Source organism: Zonotrichia leucophrys, chromosome 26 (assembly GCF_028769735.1).
Source record: "Zonotrichia leucophrys gambelii isolate GWCS_2022_RI chromosome 26, RI_Zleu_2.0, whole genome shotgun sequence".
NCBI classification, from domain to species: Eukaryota; Metazoa; Chordata; class Aves; order Passeriformes; family Passerellidae; genus Zonotrichia; species Zonotrichia leucophrys.
Genome location: NC_088195.1, coordinates 2,334,394 through 2,353,534, shown reverse-complemented (window position 1 = coordinate 2,353,534; position 19,141 = coordinate 2,334,394). Strand labels below are relative to the sequence as shown.

The window sequence follows — 19,141 nt, the reverse complement described above, 5'->3', positions numbered from 1 at the left end:
CCCTTCTCCTTTTTCCCTTCTCCCTGTTTTTTCCTTTCTCTCCCTTTTTCCCTTCTTCCTATTTTTCCTCACCTCCCTTCTCCTTTTCCCTTCTCCCCCTTTCCTTTCCCTTCTCCCTCTTTTTCCTCCCTTTTTTCCCCTTCTCCCTCTTTTTCTTCCCTTTTTTTTCCTTCTCCCTCTTTTTCTTCCCTTCTCCCTCTTCCTTTTTCCTTCTCCCTCTTCCTTTTCCCTTCTCCTTCCTTTTTCCCTTCTCCCTGTTTTTTTCTTTCTCTCCCTTTTTCCCTTCTTCCTATTTTTCCTTGCTTCCCTTCTCCTTTTTCCCTTCTCCCCCTTTCCTTTCCCTTCTCCCTCTTTCTTTTCCCTTCTCCCTCTTCTTTTCCCTTCTCCCTGTTTTTTCCTTCTCTCTTTTTCCCTTCTCCCTCTTTCTTCTCCTTTTCCCTTCTCCCTGTTTTCCCCTTCTCCCTCTTTTTCCTCCCTTTTTCCCCCTTCTCCTTCTTTTTCTTCCCTTCTCCCTCTTCCTTTTTCCTTCTCCCTCTTCCTTTCCCTTCTCCTTCCTTTTCCCCTTCTCCTTCCTTTTTCCCTTCTCCCCCTTTTTCCTTTCTCTCCCTTTTTCCCTTCTTCCTCTTTTTCCTTGCTTCCCTTCTCCTTTTCCCTTCTCCTTTTCCCTTCTCCTTTTCCCTTCTCCTTTTCCCTTCTCCTTTTCCCTTCTCCTTTTCCCTTCTCCTCCTTTTTCCCTTCTCCCCCTTTCTTTTCCCTTCTCCCTCTTCCTTTTCCCTTCTCCCTGTTTTTTCCTTTCTCTCTCTTTTTCCTTTTTTTTTCCTTCTCCCTCTTTTTCTTCCCTTCTCCCTCTTCCTTTTTCCTTCTCCTCCTTTCCCCTTCTCCTTCCTTCTCCCTTCTCCTTCCTTTTCCCTTCTCCTTCTTTTTCCTTTCTCTCCCTTTTTCCCTTCTTCCTCTTTTTCCTTGCTTCCCTTCTCCTTTTCCCTTCTCCTTTTCCCTTCTCCTTTTCCCTTCTCCCCCTTTCCTTTCCCTTCTCCCTCTTTTCCCTCCCCATCCCTTCTCCGAAAAAGCTCTAAATAGGTGAGAAAACGAACATTTTCTAGCCATTCCTTCAAATCAGCTTTCATGGAAAGCAAACAGAAGCAAACCCAAGAGTTGAAGGTTCCAATGACAAAGAGCCCAAGTGTTCATTGCCCATCCCACCCCATCCCCTTTGGGCTTTTTGGGGTTCCAGCCCTTCAATCCCAGCCCTACACTCTCATATGATATAAATATAGATTTATACTAAAGTTTCCATTTTTATATTGATGTATTTTATTTAGATATTTTATTGATTTACATTTTAATATATAAATATAACTATAATAAATATATTTTATTTTTCTATATTTTATTTATATATTTTATTGATTTACATTTTAATATATAAATATAACTATAATAAATATATTTTATTTTTATATATTTTATTTATATATTTTATTGATTTACATTTTAATATATAAATATAACTATAATAAATATATTTTATTTTTATATATTTTATTTATATATTTTACTGATTTACATTTTAATATATAAATATAACTATAATAAATATATTTTATTTTTAGATATTTTATTTATTTATATATTTGAAATATATAAATGAATAAAATACATCAATATAAAAAATATATAAATTTTATGTTTAATATAAAAATGTTAAATATATTTTAATATTAATATCTTTAATATAGCAGATCCCCTGGATCTGCTGTGGGAATGATTTCTTGGGAATTGAGGAGAAATTCAATATTTTTTGAAAATTTCATTTCACAGAACCCATGACCAACCAGCTCTTTGATGAATCCTTTAAAAATTCTGTATTTCAGGTTTATTTTTTTGTTCCAAATTAGAAATTTGCTGTGCTGGGGATCTGCTTTTATTTCTTTCTATACATTTAATTTTTTTCTTTTATTTATATTTATTTATTTCTATTTTTTAAATTCCCTAGATCTGCTGTGGGAATGATTTCCTGGGAGAACCCAGCATCTCTTCCCTTTTGGAAATTGAGGAGAAATTCAATATTTTTTGAAAATTTCACTTCACAGAACCCATAACCAACCAGCTATTTGATGAATCCTTACAAAATTCAATATTTCAGAATTATTTTTTTGTTCCAAATTAGAAATTTGATGTGCTGGGGATCTGCTTTTATTTCTTTCTATTTATTTAATTTTTTCTTTTATTTATATTTATTTTTATTTATTTATTTATATTTTTAAAATTCCATAGATCTGCTGTGGGAATGATTTCTTGGGAATTGAGGAGAAATTCAATATTTTTTGAAAATTCCACTTCACAGAACCCATGACCAACCAGCTATTTGATGAATCCTTAAAAAATTCAATATTTCAGAATTATTTTTTTGTTCCAAATTCGAAATTTGCTGTGCTGGGGATCTGCTTTCATTTATTTATATATATTTAATCTTTTCTTTTATTTATATTTTTATTTATTTATTTATTTATATTTTAAAAATTCCCTAGATCTGCTGTGGGAATGATTTCCTGGGAGAACCCAGCATCTCTTCCCCTTTGGAAATTGAGGAGAAATTCAATATTTTTTGAAAATTTCACTTCACAGAACCCATGACCAACCAGCTCTTTGATGAATCCTTACAAAATTCAATATTTCAGAATTATTTTTTTGTTCCAAAGTAGAAATTTGATGTGCTGGGGATCTGCTTTTATTTCTTTCTATTTATTTAATTTTTTTTCTATTTATTTATATTTATTTATTTCTATTGTTTAAATTCCCTAGATCTGCTGTGGGAATGATTTCCTGGGAGAACCCAGCATCTCTTCCCCTTTGAAAATTGAGGAGAAATTCAATATTTTTTGAAAATTCCACTTCACAGAAACAACAACAACCAGCCATTTGATGAATCCTTACAAAATTCAATATTTCAGAATTATTTTTTGTTCCAAATTAGAAATTTGATGTGCTGGGGATCTGCTTTTATTTCTTTCTATTTATTTAATTTTTTCTTTTATTTATATTTATTTTTATTTATTTATTTATTTCTATTTTAAAAATTCCCTAGATCTGCTGTGGGAATGATTTCCTGGGAGAACCCAGCATCTCTTCCCCTTTGAAAATTGAGGAGAAATTCAATATTTTTTGAAAATTCCACTTCACAGAACCCATGACCAACCAGCTATTTGATGAATCCTTACAAAATTCAATATTTCAGAATTATTTTTTTGTTCCAAATTAGAAATTTGCTGTGCTGGGGATCTGCTTTTATTTACTTATATAATTTTTTAAATTTATATTTATTTATTTCTATTTTTTAAATTCCATAGATCTGCTGTGGGAATGATTTCCTGGGAGAACCCAGCATCTCTTCCCTTTTGGAAATTGAGGAGAAATTCAATATTTTTTGAAAATTCCACTTCACAGAACCCATGACCAACCAGCTATTTGATGAATCCTTTAAAAATTCTGTATTTCAGAATTATTTTTTTGTTCCAAAGTAGAAATTTGATGTGCTGGGGATCTGCTTTTATTTCTTTCTATATATTTAATTTTTTTCTTTTATTTATATTTATTTTTATTTATTTATAGTTATTTATATTTTAAAAATTCCCTAGATCTGCTGTGGGAATGATTTCCTGGGAGAACCCAGCAGCTCTTCCCCTTTGGGAATTGAGGAGAAATTCAATATTTTTTGAAAATTTCACTTCACAGAAATAACAGCAACCAGCCATTTGATGAATCCTTTAAAAATTCTGTATTTCAGGTTTATTTTTTTGTTCCAAATTAGAAATTTGCTGTGCTGGGGATCTGCTTTTATTTCTTTCTATACATTTAATTTTTTTATTTTATTCATATTTATTTATTTCTATTTTTTAAATTCCATAGATCTGCTGTGGGAATGATTTCCTGGGAGAACCCAGCATCTCTTCCCCTTTTGAAAATTGAGGAGAAATTCAATATTTTTTGAAAATTACACTTCACAGAAACAACAGCAACCAGCTCTTTGATGAATCCTTACAAAATTCTGTATTTCAGAATTATTTTTTTGTTCCAAAGTAGAAATTTGATGTGCTGGGGATCTGCTTTTATTTCTTTCTATTTATTTTATTTTATTCATATTTATTTATTTATATTTTAAAAATTCCCTAGATCTGCTGTGGGAATGATTTCCTGGGAGAACCCAGCATCTCTTCCCTTTTGGAAATTGAGGAGAAATTCAATATTTTTTTGAAAATTACACTTCACAAAAATAACAACAACCAGCCTTTGACGAATCCTTTACAAATTCCGTATTTCAGAATTATTTTTTTGTTCCAAATTTGAAATTTGCTGTGCTGGGGAGGCTGAAGGGTTAAAGCTGTCGCATATGGCAGTGAGCAGAATCCCAGATGTTGATGATACAACATAATTAGTATTCTTTTATGTAAATGAAGGCTGTCAGTGTTCCCACAGTGTCTGCACTCCTGCAAGCTGCAATTTCTGCTCTCACTGGGGTTAAAGATTTGGAAATAAAATTTTGGTATTTTTATATCCACACCTAAGGGGAAAAATGAGGGGAAAAAAAATCCCAGGTGAGGAAAAAAAGGGATTTTTCCAATTTGGAAAAAAGACCAAATCAATCCTTTGTTTAAATGAGGATTTCCAAAATCCTTTCCACATCTTGGCATTTGGGAGTGAGCTCAGCCTGAGGGAAAAGTGGGAATTTCTGATTTAAATCAAATTTCAGGGGTTCTGTGGGTGCTGGAGTGGCCACGGGAGCTTTCAGTGCAGGGGAAAGAACTGAGGAGCTCTGAGATTCCATCCTCCACTGATAAAGGTGACAATTAAAGCAAATTTCTGTCATTTTGGGGCCAATAAACTGAATTTCCTTCACCTGGCCACCCATGCAGGTGAGGGCTCCATCCCTGCCCCAAAGCTTTGATAAATATTCAATTTTACACCTCATAAAATGCTGTTTAACCACATATTCTGTGTGTGGGCCCCTGTGTAACCAACTCCATTCAGATCTGCTTTTCCATTCTCTGTTTTGTCCCAAATTTTCTCCCCTCTGTGATTTTTTTGTTGCACTTTGCACCTGCCAGCTCCTTTTTATTGTTTGAGAAACCACCTAGAACTGAGATTGAACTGAAAACACAGCTTTGCTTTTTTTTTGATCTTTCCCCCTTCTCCTTGTGTCTCTCACCAGGCAATCCAAGCAGCCAAAAATCCAAAGTGATCACAGGAGGGGCCACATTTTTTTCCTCCTGTTTATTTTATTATTTTCTTTTTTTTTACTCCAATTTTTTCCTCCTGTTTGTTTTATTATTTTTTTTTACTCCAATTTTTTCCTCCTGTTTGTTTTATTATTTTCTTTTTTTTACTCCAATTTTTTCCTCCTGTTTGTTTTATTATTTTTTTTTTTTTTTACTCCAATTTTTTCCTCCTGTTTGTTTTATTTTTTTTTTTTTTTTTTTTTACTCCATTTTTTTCCTCCTGTTTATTTTATTATTTTCTTTTTTTTTTACTCCATTTTTTTCCTCCTGTTTGTTTTATTTTTTTTTTTTTTTCTCCATTTTTTTTCCTCCTTTTTTTTTTTTTTTTTTTTTTTTTTTTACTCCAATTTTTTCCTCCTGTTTGTTTTATTATTTTTTTTTTACTCCAATTTTTTCCTCCTGTTTGTTTTATTATTTTCTTTTTTTTTTACTCCATTTTTTTCCTCCTGTTTGTTTTATTTTCTTTTTTTTTACTCCATTTTTTTCCTCCTGTTTATTTTATTATTTTCTTTTTTTTTTACTCCATTTTTTTCCTCCTGTTTGTTTTATTATTTTCTTTTTTTTTACTCCAATTTTTTCCTCCTGTTTGTTTTATTATTTTCTTTTTTTTTACTCCAATTTTTTCCTCCTGTTTATTTTATTATTTTTTTTTTACTCCAATTTTTTCCTCCTGTTTGTTTTATTATTTTTTTTTTTTTTTACTCCAATTTTTTCCTCCTGTTTGTTTTATTATTTTCTTTTTTTTTTTACTCCAATTTTTTCCTCCTGTTTGTTTTATTATTTTCTTTTTTTTTTACTCCAATTTTTTCCTCCTGTTTGTTTTATTATTTTTCTTTTTTTTTTTGACTCCCATTTTTTCCCCTCTGCCATATGTTGGGGTCATCCACTACAAAAAGCCTCACCATGAAGAGGCTCCATGTGATCAGCAGATTTTTTTTTACAAATAAAAAAAATATAATAAAAATAATAATATTTATTAATAATTTATAATAATATTTATTTGTAAAAAATAATTTTATTTTTTACAAATAAAAAAAAATAATAAAAAAAAAAACGAAAGCAAGGAATGAAATGGGATTTTGTGTGTGGGAATTTGGGATGCTGGGGGTAATTCCACAGAATTATTTCTGGGATCAATGAGTTCTGCACTGAGGGGTGAGTGAGGCTCCTGCCAGCGTTCCAGGCTTGGTTTCTGTGATCACCAGGATGTTTTTCCCTCTCTCTCTCTCTCTCCAGGGTTTTGAAGCTGCCTGGCAGCGAGGAATTCCCAAAAATTGAATTCTGCAGGATCGTGGGAGGAGGATGGGGCTGCAGCACAGCCGGGACACGGCGGGGCCCAGGAGAGGATGTGTGAGCTGCACCCCGTGAGTGCTGAGCCCCAGAGCATTGAGGGACAGGGAAAAGGATCCACAATTCACTGGGGAGCTTCTATCAAACCAACGCCTTCAGATTTTAGCTTTTTATACATTTATAATCCTGTAATTCTTCAGTGTATAACTCTAAATTCCGTGGTTGAGGAGAGGATGTGTGAGCTGCACCCTGTGTGTGCTGAGCCCTCCTTCTGCCCCAGAGCCTTGAGGGGCTGGGGAAGGATCCACAATTCACTGGGGAGCTTCTGTCAAACCAATCTTTTATCAAAATTTAGGATTTCAGATTTTCATACATTTATAATCCTGTATAAATATGTGGCCAAGGAGAGGATGTGTGAGCTGCACCCCGTGAGTGCTGAGCCCCAGAGCATTGAGGGGCTGGGAGAGGAGCCACAATTCACTGGGGAGCTTCTGTCAAACCAATCTTTTATCAAAATTTAGGATTTCAGCTTTTCATACATTTATAATCTTGTAATTCTTCAGTGTATAGCTCTAAATTCCGTGGTTGAGGAGAGGATGTGTGAGCTGCACCCTGTGAGTGCTGAGCCCTCAGAGCATTAGAGGGATGGGGAAAAGGATCCACAATTCACTGGGGAGCTTCTGTCAAACCAATCTTTTATCAAAATTTAGGATTTCAGATTTTCATACATTTATAATCCTGTATAAATATGTGGCCAAGGAGAGGATGTGTGAGCTGCACCCCGTGAGTGCTGAGCCCTCAGAGCATTGGAGGGATGGGGAAAGGATCCACAATTCACTGGGGAGCTTCTGTCAAACCAATCTTTTATCAAAATTTAGGATTTCAGATTTTCATACATTTATAATCCTGTAATTCTTTAGTGTATAACTCTAAACTCCATGGTGGAGGAGAGGATGTGTGAGCTGCACCCCGTGAGTAACCTGGGGATCTGATCCCTCCATCCTGCCCCAGAGCCTTGGAAGACTGGGAAAGGATCCACAATTCACTGGGGAGCTTCTGTCAAACCAATCTTTTATCAAAATTTAGGATTTTGGCTTTTCATACATTTATAATCTTGTAATTCTTCAGTGTATAACTCTAAACTCCGTGGTGGAGGAGAGGATGTGTGAGCTGCACCCCGTGAGTGCTGAGCCCCAGAGCATTGAGGGGCTGGGAAAGGATCCACAATTCACTGGGAATCTTCTATCAAACCAATCTTTTATCAAAATTTAGGATTTCAGCTTTTCATACATTTATAATCCTGTATAAATATGTGGTCAAAGAGAGGATGTGTGAGCTGCACCCCGTGAGTGCTGAGCCCTCAGAGCATTGAGGGGCTGGGAGAGGATCCACAATTCACTGGGGAGCTTCTGTCAAACCAATGCCTTCAGATTTCAGCTTTTTATACATTTATAATACTATAATTCTTTAGTGTATAACTCTAAACTCCATGGTGGAGGAGAGGATGTGTGAGCTGCACCCCGTGAGTAACCTGGGGATCTGATCCCTCCATCCTGTGCCAGAGCCTTGGAAGACTGGGAAAGGATCCACAATTCACTGGGGATCTTCTGTCAAACCAATCTTTTATCAAAATTTAGGATTTCAGATTTTCATACATTTATAATCCCGTATAAATATGTGGCCAAGGAGAGGATGTGTGAGCTGCACCCTGTGAGTGCTGAGCCCTCAGAGCCCTGGAGGGACAGGGAAAAGGATCCACAATTCACTGGGGAGCTTCTGTCAAACAAATCTTTTATCAAAATTTAGGATTTTGGCTTTTCATATGTTTATAATCCTGTAATTCTTCAGTGTATAGCTCTAAACTCCATGGTGGAGGAGAGGATGTGTGAGCTGCACCCCATGAGTAACCTGGGGATCTGATCCCTCCATCCTGCGCCTTGGAAGACTGGGAAAGGATCCACAATTCACTGGGGAGCTTCTGTCAAACCAATCTTTTATCAAAATTTAGGATTTCAGATTTTTATACATTTATAATCCTGTATAAATATGTGGCCAAGGAGAGGATGTGTGAGCTGCACCCCGTGAGTGCTGAGCCCCAGAGCCTTGAGGGGCTGGGAGAGGAGCCACAATTCACTGGGGAGCTTCTGTCAAACCAATCTTTTATCAAAATTTAGGATTTCAGATTTTTTAATCCTGTATAAATATGTGGTCAAGGAGAGGATGTGTGAGCTGCACCCCGTGAGTAACCTGGGGATCTGATCCCTCCATCCTGCCCCAGAGCCTTGGAAGACTGGGAAAGGATCCACAATTCACTGGGGATCTTCTGTCAAACCAATCTTTTATCAAGATTTAGGATTTCAGCTTTTCATACATTTATAATCCTGTATAAATATGTGGTCAAAGAGAGGATGTGTGAGCTGCACCCCGTGAGTGCTGAGCCCTCAGAGCATTGAGGGGCTGGGAGAGGAGCCACAATTCACTGGGGATCTTCTGTCAAACCAATCTTTTATCAAAATTTAGGATTTCAGCTTTTTATACATTTATAATCCTGTAATTCTTCAGTGTATAGCTCTAAACTCCATGGTGGAGGAGAGGATGTGAGTGCTGAGCCCCAGAGCATTGAGGGGCTGGGAAAGGAGCCACAATTCATTGGGAATCTTCTGTCAAACCAATCTTTTATCAAAATTTAGGATTTCAGAATTTTTTACATTTATAATCCTGTATAAATATGTGGTCAAAGAGAGGATGTGTGAGCTGCACCCCGTGAGTGCTGAGCCCTCAGAGCATTAGAGGGATGGGGAAAAGGATCCACAATTCACTGGGGAGCTTCTGTCAAACCAATCTTTTATCAAAATTTAGGATTTCAGCTTTTATAATCCTGTATAAATATGTGGTCAAAGAGAGGATGTGTGAGCTGCACCCCGTGAGTGCTGAGCCCTCAGAGCCTTGAGGGGCTGGGAAAGGATCCACAATTCACTGGGGAGCTTCTGTCAAACCAATGCCTTCAGATTTTAGCTTTTTATACATTTATAATCCTGTAATTCTTCAGTGTATAACTCTAAACTCTGTGGTGGAGGAGAGGATGTGTGAGCTGCACCCTGTGAGTGCTGAGCCCTCCTTCTGCCCCAGAGCCTTGGAAGACTGGGAGAGGATCCACAATTCACTGGGAATCTTCTATCAAACCAATCTTTTATCAAAATTTAGGATTTCAGCTTTTCATACATTTATAATCTTGTAATTCTTCAGTGTATAACTCTAAACTCCATGGTGGAGGAGAGGATGTGTGAGCTGCACCCCGTGAGTGCTGAGCCCCAGAGCATTGAGGGACTGGGAGAGGAGCCACAATTCACTGGGGAGCTTCTGTCAAACCAATCTTTTATCAAAATTTAGGATTTCAGCTTTTTATACATTTATAATCCTGTAATTCTTTAGTATGGAGGAGAGGATGTGTGAGCTGCACCCCGTGAGTGCTGAGCCCCAGAGCATTAGAGGGATGGGGAAAAGGAGCCACAATTCACTGGGGAGCTTCTGTCAAACCAATGCCTTCAGATTTCAGCTTTTCATACATTTAAAGTCTTGTAATTGTTTAGTGTATAGCTCTAAATTCCATGGTGGAGGAGAGGATGTGTGAGCTGCACCCTGTGAGTGCTGACCCTCAGAGAATTGAGGGGCTGGGAGAGGATCCACAATTCACTGGGGAGCTTCTATCAAACCAATCTTTTATCAAAATTTAGGATTTCAGCTTTTTATACATTTATAATCTTGTAATTCTTTAGTGTATAGCTCTAAACTCCATGGTGGAGGAGAGGATGTGTGAGCTGCACCCCGTGAGTAACCTGGGGATCTGATCCCTCCATCCTGCGCCTTGGAAGACTGGGAAAGGATCCACAATTCACTGGGGAGCTTCTGTCAAACCAATCTTTTATCAAAATTTAGGATTTCAGCATTTCATACATTTATAATCTTGTAATTCTTCAGTGTATAGCTCTAAACTCCATGGTGGAGGAGAGGATGTGTGAGCTGCACCCTGTGAGTGCTGAGCCCTCAGAGCCCTGGAGGGACAGGGAAAAGGATCCACAATTCACTGGGGAGCTTCTGTCAAACCAATCTTTTATCAAGATTTAGGATTTCAGCTTTTCATACATTTATAATCTTGTAATTGTTTAGTGTATAACTCTAAACTCCATGGTGGAGGAGAGGATGTGTGAGCTGCACCCTGTGAGTGCTGAGCCCCAGAGCATTGAGGGGCTGGGAGAGGAGCCACAATTCACTGGGGAGCTTCTGTCAAACCAATCTTTTATCAAAATTTAGGATTTCAGCTTTTTATACATTTATAATCCTGTAATTCTTTAGTGTATAACTCTAAATTATCCAGAGTCAGCTGCTGCTTCCCCATTTTTACAAAACCATTCCTCTCCAGGCCTGGGAATCAACAGCACCTCAGTGCCTCAGGCCCTGAGAGATGGGAACAAAAATGAGTTGGGGGAGCAAACTTGGGGTCAACAACTTCATAACCTGAAGTTGTAATGGGAAGATTAAGATGCAAATTTAGGGAAATTGAGCTGGACTCAAATCTGATGATCCTTTTGGCCTCCTTCCAGTTGGGATATCCCACAACTCTACAAGGACATTTCAAATCCACATTGCAGCTCTAAAACCCTTTCCCTTGTGGTTTTTGCCCCCAAGATTGGAGCAGCGACTCCTCCTGTGCAACATGGGTGGATGCAAATGTGGGGAATTTGGGATGTCCTGTGCAGGACTAGGAGCCAGATTTAATGATCCTAACCCTAACCCTATCCCCTCCCTTCCAATGACCCTATAAGGAGATTTCAAATCCATATCACAGCTCTAAAACCCTTTCCCTTGTGGTTTTTTGCCCCCAGGTTTGGGTCAGTAGCACGTCCTGTGCGAGATAGATAGATAGATAGGTAGGTAGATAGATAGATAGATAGATAGATAGATAGATAGATAGATAGATAGATGGATGCAAATGTGGGGAATTTGGGATGTCCTGTGCAGGACTAGGAGCCAGATTTAATGATCCTAACCCTTCCAATGACCCTATAAAAAGACCTCAAATCCATGTCACAGCTCTAAAACCCTTTCCCTTGTGGTTTTTTGCCCCCCAAGGTTGGAGCAGCGACTCCTCCTGTGAGACATGGATCGATGCAAACATGTGGGGAATTTGGGATGTCCTGTGCAGGGCCAGGAGTCAGATTTGATTATCCCAACTCTTCCAATGACCCTAGAAGGAGATTTCCAATCCATGTCACAGCTCTAAAACCCTTTTCCTTGTGGTTTTTTGCCCCCAAGGTTGGATCAGCAGCACGTCCTGTGCAAGATAGATAGATAGATAGATAGTTAGATAGATAAATAGATAGATGCAAATGTGGGGAATTTGGGGTGAGCTGTGAGGGCCAAGAGTCAGATTTGATGATCCCAGCCCTTCCAATGACCCATCAACAAGATCTCAAATCCATATCCCAGCTCTTTTCCTTGTGTTTTTTTGCCCCCCAAGGTTGGAGCAGCGACTCCTCCTGTGAGACATGGATCGATGCAAATGTGGGGAATTTGGAATATTGTGTGCAGGACTAGGAGCCAGATTTGATGATGCTAACCCTTCCAATGACCCTACAAGGAGACCTCAAATCCATGTTACAGCTCTAAAACCCTTTCCCTTGTGTTTTTGCCCCCCAAGGTCGGAGCAGCGACTCCTCCTGTGAGACATGGATCGATGCAAACATGTGGGGCGGCTACGACTCGCCCAGGACCACTCGATCCTGAACCCTCAGAAGTGGCAGTGCGTTGTTTGCCACACCACCGAGTCGCTCTGGGCCTGCCTCAAGTGCTCGCACGTGGCGTGCGGCCGCTACATCGAGGAGCACGCCCTGAGGCACTTCCAGGAGAGCCGGCACCCCTTGGCCATGGAGGTGCACGAGCTCTACGTCTTCTGTTACCTCTGCCAGGATTACGTGCTCAATGACAACCCCGAGGGCGACCTGAAGCTGCTGAGGAGCTCGCTGTCGGCCATCAAGGGCCAGAGGAGCGGGAGGACGCTGCGCTCCACGGCGCTGGCCGAGGACGCCTGGAGGAGGAGGAGCCCTCAGGGCCAGTCCCAGATGCTGACGGCGCTGTGGCACCGGCGCCAGGCCCTGCTGGCGAGGGCCCTGCGCACCTGGTTCCACAGGAGCTCCCGGGGACAGCTGAAACTGAAGGAGAAGAAGCAGATGGAGGAGCTGGAGAGGAAGAAGGAGGCGGCTCGGCAGCGGCGGCGCGAGATGAAGAGGCAGCTCCTGGAGGAGCTGGCCAGCACTCCCCCCAGGAAGAGCGCCAGGCTGCTGTCCCACGTGCACGGCGAGAGCTTGATCCCAAGGAAATTCAGGGAGGTGGCCACGGCTTCCCCTACCTCAAGGCAGAGATTGAAGCAGTTCTACTCCATCCGCCGGCAGCCCCTGATGACGCCCGGGGTGACGGGGCTGAGGAACCTGGGCAACACTTGCTACATGAACTCCATCCTGCAGGTGCTCAGCCACCTCCAGAAGTTCAGAGAATGTTTCTTGACTCTTGATCTCTGTGAAACAGAAGAACTTTTAGCTAAAACTGTGAACGGGAGGGCCAGGATGCCAGGCAGGCTGGCAAACGGAGCCGCTGCCAGCGAGCCGGGGAAGCCTGACAAGGTTCAGAGCTCCCCGGGCTCCATGAACGGCGGCTCCTCCATCAGCCGCAGCTTGGAGCTGATCCAGCCCAAGGAGCCCAGCTCCAAGCACATCTCCCTGTGCCACGAGCTGCACACGCTGTTCAGGGTGATGTGGTCTGGCAAGTGGGCCCTGGTGTCGCCCTTCGCCATGCTGCACTCCGTGTGGAGCCTGATCCCCGCCTTCCGCGGCTACGACCAGCAGGACGCGCAGGAGTTCCTGTGCGAGCTCCTGGACAAGGTGCAGCAGGAGCTCGAGTCCGAGGGCAGCAGCAGGCGCAGGATCCTCATCCCCTTCTCGCAGAGGAAGCTCACCAAGCAGGTCCTCAAGGTGGTCAACACCATCTTCCACGGGCAGCTGCTCAGCCAGGTATGGAATTGCTTTTGCACTTGGAGCTGTGCACACCAAGGAGCTCTGCACGTTGAGGATCCCATTTAGGAGTCGAGTTCCACCATTTCCCACCCTTGGACATGCACAAATTCCATTTCCCACCCTTGGACATGCACAAATTTAGCACAAATTCACTTCAGTTGTGCCACTTCTGGATGGAACCTGTACAGGCACAGTGCTGAGCCCCTCTTTTAGGCTTTGAATGTGTTTAGTCCTGAGGTTTTAGGCAAAGGCTCTGCAGGTTGAGGATCCCATTTAGGAGTCGAGTTCCCAATTCCTGAGGAAAAAAAATCCCTTGAATTGCCACCATTTCCCACCCTTGGAAATGCACAAATTCCATTTCCCACCCTTGGAAATGCACAAATTCCATTTCCCACCCTTGGAAATGCACAAATTCCATTTCCATCCTTGGACATGCACAAATTTAGCACATTTAGCACAAATTCACTTCAGTTGTGCCACTTCTGGATGAGACCTGTACAGGCACAGTGCTGAGCCCCTGCTTTTAGGGTTTGAATGTCAAACCCTGTTTAGTCCTGAGGTTTTAGGCTTTGATTGTGTTTAGTGCTGAGGTTTTAGGCAAAGGCTCTGCATGTTGAGGATCCCATTTAGGAGTCGAGTTCCCAATTCCTGAGGAAAAAAATCCCTTGAATTGCCACCATTTCCATCCTTGGAAATGCACAAATTCCATTTCCCACCCTTGGACATGCACAAATTTAGCACATTTAGCACAAATTCACTTCAGTTGTGCCACTCCTGGATGAGACCTGTACAGGCACAGTGCTGAGCCCCTGGTTTTAGGCTTTGAATGTGTTTAGTGCTGAGGTTTTAGGCAAAGGCTCTGCATGTTGAGAATCCCATTTAGGAGTCTCTTAGGATTTCCCAATTCCTGAGGAACAAAATCCCTTGAATTGCCACCATTTCCATCCTTGTCACATTTAGCACAAATTCACTTCAGTTGTGCCACTTCTGGATGAGACCTGTACGAGCACAGAAGTCCTGAGCCCCTGGTTTTAGGGTTTGAATGTGTTTAGTCCTGAGGTTTTAGGCTTTGAATGTGTTTTTAAGGTACCTTTGCATTTTTTTATGCCCCTTTTCTTTGTGGTTTTTTGCCTCCCAAAGTTGGAGCAGCAACTCCTCCTGTGAGCCATGGATGGATGCAAATGTGAGGAATTTGGGATATCCTGTGCAGGACTGGGATTCAGATTTGATGATTTTAACCCTTCCAATGACCCTACAAGGAGATTTCAAATCCATGTTACAGCACTGAAATCCTTTTCCTTGTGGTTTTTTGCCTCCCATGGTCGAAGCAGTGACACCTGTGAGCCATGGGTGGATGCAAATGTGGGGAATTTGGGGTGTCCTGTGCATGGCCAGGAGCCAGATTTGAAGATCCCAACCCCTCCAATGACCCTACAAGGAGATTTCAAATCCATGTCACAGCTCTAAAACCCTTTTCCTTGTGGTTTATTTCCCCCAAAGTTGGAGCAGTGAACCATGGGTAGATGTAAATCTGGGGAATTTGGTGTGTCCTGTGCAGGGCCAGGAGCCAGATTTGAAGATCCCAACCCCTCCAATGACCCTACAAATTTCAAATCCATGTTACAGCACTAAAACCCTTTTCCTTGTGGTTTTTACCCCCCAAGGTTGGAGCAGCAACTCCTCCTGTGAGCCATGGGTGGATGCAATGTGGGGGATTTGGGGTGTCCTGTGCATGGCCAGATTTGATGACCCTTTTGTCCTTCCAGCTGATGAAAACCCCAAATCCCAAAGCTGTGAGCATTCCCTGCATTTCACTGCCACCCCGCAGCCAGCTGTGTGTCCCTGGATGTTGGGAATTCAGCTGCTAAGGAATGGAAAAGTACAAAACCATGGCTCATTCCAAGTCCTGCACCTGCACAGACAGCAGTGACCTTGGTGGTATAATAACAAACAGTGAAAGAGCCATGAGAAAAGAGAGTGTAACCCCTCAGGTATGAAGATGAGTTAATGCTAGAGTTTAACCAATAGATTGATTGGCTTACAGAATATTCAGAATATTATTTGCTGTATAAGTGTCTGATGCTCTCTTCAATAAAGGGAATTTGCTCATCACTCATATTGAGTGTCCGAGTCTCCCCTCACCGACAAACGGCGTCACCCCTGACAAAGGCCAGCATTTTATTTCTCTGTAACACCTGTGTCCCTGTCCCAGGTCACCTGCAGGACGTGCAACTACAAATCCAACACGGTGGAGCCCTTCTGGGACCTGTCCCTGGAGTTCCCCGAGCGCTACCACGCCCTGGCCAGGGGGCTGCTGCCCGAGCCCCAGGCACAGTGCCTGCTCACCGAGATGCTGGCCAAGTTCACCGAGAGCGAGGCCCTGGAGGGCAGGATCTACGCCTGTGACCGCTGCAACAGTGAGTGCCACCAGCCTGGCACTGCCCCTGCAGGGCTGGCTTTGGAATAGGAATCCCAGTATAACCAGTTAGATGGTGCCTGGGTCAGTGTGGTGCTCGCTGCTGAGCCAAAGGCAGCACTGTGGTGCTTTACCCCAGAGATACCTTGGCTGCTGGAGATTGCAGCAGGGCACTGGTGCCCAGGCTTGTCAGAGACTCCGTTTACCTCAGGAGAGAGAGCTTCTGGTGAAGAGAAAAAAGGAGAGGATTCTGCTGGAGGGTTATATCCAGATGTTTATTATGGTTACAGAGGTCTGAATGCCTGTGACCGCTGCAACAGTGAGTGCCACCAGCCTGGCACTGCCCCTGCAGGGCTGGCTTTGGAATAGGAATCCCAATATTACCAGTTAGATGGTGCCTGGGTCAGTGTGGTGCTCGCTGCTGGGCCAAAGGCAGCACTGTGGTGCTTTACCCCAGAGATACCAGCAGGGCACTGAGCAAGTCCAGGCTTGTCAGGACTCCGTTTACCTCAGGAGAGAGAGCTTCTGGCGATGGTGAAGAGAAAAAAGGAGAGGATTCTGCTGGAGGGTTATATCCAGATGTTTATTCCATGGTTACAGAGGTCTGAACGCCTGTGACCGCTGCAACAGTGAGTGCCACCAGCCTGGCACTGCCCCTGCAGGGCTGGCTTTGGAATAGGAATCCCAGTATAACCAGTTAGATGGTGCCTGGGTCAGTGTGGTGCTCGCTGCTGGGCCAAAGGCAGCACTGTGGTGCTTTACCCCAGAGATACCAGCAGGGCACTGGTGCCCAGGCTTGTCAGGACTCCGTTTACCTCAGGAGAGAGAGCTTCTGGCAATGGTGAAGAGAAAAAAGGAGAGGATTCTGCTGGAGGGTTATATCCAGATGTTTATTCCATGGTTACAGAGGTCTGAACACCTGTGACTGCCGCAGCAGTGAGTGCCACCAGCCTGGCACTGCCCCTGCCCCTGCCAGGGCTGGGGACGGAGCTGGGATAAATCCTGAGCCACAAATTGGGAGGGTTCGGCTCCGGCGTAACTCGGTTTGCTTTGGTTCTCTGGGAGGGAAAAGAAATTTTATTTATTTATTTATTTATTTATTTATTTATTTATTTATTTATTTATTGTTAATTTATACTTTGGAATTAAATGGCTGAGGGATTCTGAATGGCTTTTAAGGAATTCTAAATGGCTCAGGAATTCTACTTTAAAGGAATTTTGAATGGCTTTTGAGGAATTCTAAATGGTTTTAAAAGAATTCTGAATGATTTTAAAGGAATTCTGAATGGCTTTTAAGGAATTCTACTTTTAAGGAATTTTGAATGGCTTTTAAGGAATTCTACTTTAAAGGAATTTTTGAATGGCTTTTAAGGATTTCTAAATGGTTTTGAAAGAATTCTGAATGGCTTTTGAGGAATTCTGAATGGTTGAGGAATTCTAGTTTTAAGGAATTCTGAATGGCTGAGGAATTCTAGCTCACTAAGAGATTTTAAATTGCTTTTAAGGAATTCTGAATGGCTTTTAAGGAATTCTAAATGGCTCAGGAATTCTACTTTAAAGGAATTTTTGAATGGCTTTTAAGGAATTCTACTTTTAAGGAATTCTAAATGGCTTTAAAGAATTCTAAATGACTTTCAAGGAATTAGAAGTGACTTTTTAGGAATTCTGAATGATTTTAAAGAAATTTTAAGTGTCTTTTAAGGAATTCTAGATGGCTCAGGGATTTTAGATGGCTTTTCAGGAATTCTGAATGACTTTTAAGGAGATCTAAATGACTTTTAAGGAATTTAAACAGCTGAGGAATTCTTTAGTGGCTTTTAAAGGAATTCTGAATAACTTTTAAGGAATTCTGGATGACTTTTAAGGAATTTTGAATGGCTCAGGCTGCATTTTTCCAGCTGGAAAGAGTCAATGAAAAGATTTCACCCTGTGCTGGTTTTTCTCTTGGGGGAATTAATTAATCCTGATCATCTTTGCTTTTTGGGGGGGTTTGGGGTTTGTTTTTGGCAGGCAAAAGGCGAAAATCTTCTCCCAAACCTCTTGTTCTGAGTGAAGCTAAAAAGCAGTTGCTGATCTACAGACTACCTCAGGTCCTCCGGCTGCACCTTAAACGCTTCAGGTGAGGAAATTTTTTGGGAAAAAATATCCAAAAATTTGCCTTTAAATACCCTCAGTTCTTGCTAAAATCAGCTGTGTAACTTCTGAGCCGTCACATTTGTGAAACCCCCTTGTGTTGCCTCTTTGCAGGTTTTTTTTTTCCTGTCACAATTTAATATTTTGTGCATTTAATTCTTAATTTTTTCGGGTTTTAATCGAGTTTGCAGGCAGCTTGGAAGGAGAGGTCAGGAAGCTGAGTGGAAGGTGGGAGATTGAGAGAATTCAATGCCAATATTGGTGTTTACCTGGGGAAAAAAGAAAAAAAAACAAAAAAAGAAAGCAGAAAAAGCTGAAAATATGAGGAAAAGTCTCTGAAGTGGTGAGGGTGGGTGTAAGAGGGTTTTATGGGTAGCACTGAGGATTTTAAAGGTGGATTTCTCAGAGGAGAAATCTGGCTCAAAAATATCCCACCTAAAATAAAAACTATCAATGGCAAAGGGAGATTTTGGGGTGAAACCCCTGGATTTGGTGACAGAGTGCTCTGAGCGTGGGATTTGTTGGGATGGGAGGTTCCTGAAGGAGATTTTGGGGTGAAACCTCTGGGTTTGGTTACCCTGAGTGTGGGATTTGTTCTTTGGGGCATTCCTTCAAAGGATTTTGGTTCAAACCTCCCAAATTTGGTTCTGTTGAGCACCCTGAGTGTGGAATTTTTGTGTTTGGGGTTCCTGTAGGAGATTTTGGTTCAAACCTCCCAGATTTGGTTCTGCTGAGCCCCCTGAGTTCAGGCTTTGTGTGTTTGGTGGGTTTTTATTGGGAATTTTGATTCCAACCCCCAGATTTGGTTCTGCTGAGCACCCTTGAGTGTGGGATTTATGCATTTGGTGAATTTTTATTGGGAATTTTGATTCCAACCCCCAGATTTGGTTCTGCTGAGCACCCTGAGTGTGGGATTTGTGTGTGGGAGAGATTTTGGGCTGAAACTCAGGGCTGAGCACCCT

General features: G+C 41.6%; 1 protein-coding gene across 3 annotated transcripts in view; it reads left to right on the top strand.

Moving 5' to 3' along the window:
• Positions 1-19,141, top strand: part of USP49 (ubiquitin specific peptidase 49) — a 31,076-nt gene that overhangs the window by 9,268 nt on the left and 2,667 nt on the right. For 2 of the 3 annotated variants that reach the window (XM_064732968.1, XM_064732969.1), the window contains exons 2-5: positions 6,510-6,637; positions 12,262-13,627; positions 15,843-16,047; positions 18,057-18,165. In XM_064732968.1, the coding sequence (XP_064589038.1) occupies positions 12,290-13,627; positions 15,843-16,047; positions 18,057-18,165 (1,652 nt within the window). In that variant the 5' untranslated portion in view covers positions 6,510-6,637; positions 12,262-12,289. Of the gene's footprint in view, positions 1-6,509; positions 6,638-10,366; positions 10,391-12,261; positions 13,628-15,842; positions 16,048-18,056; positions 18,166-19,141 lie in introns of those variants that run through there. The other variant, XM_064732970.1, reaches the window with a different exon arrangement.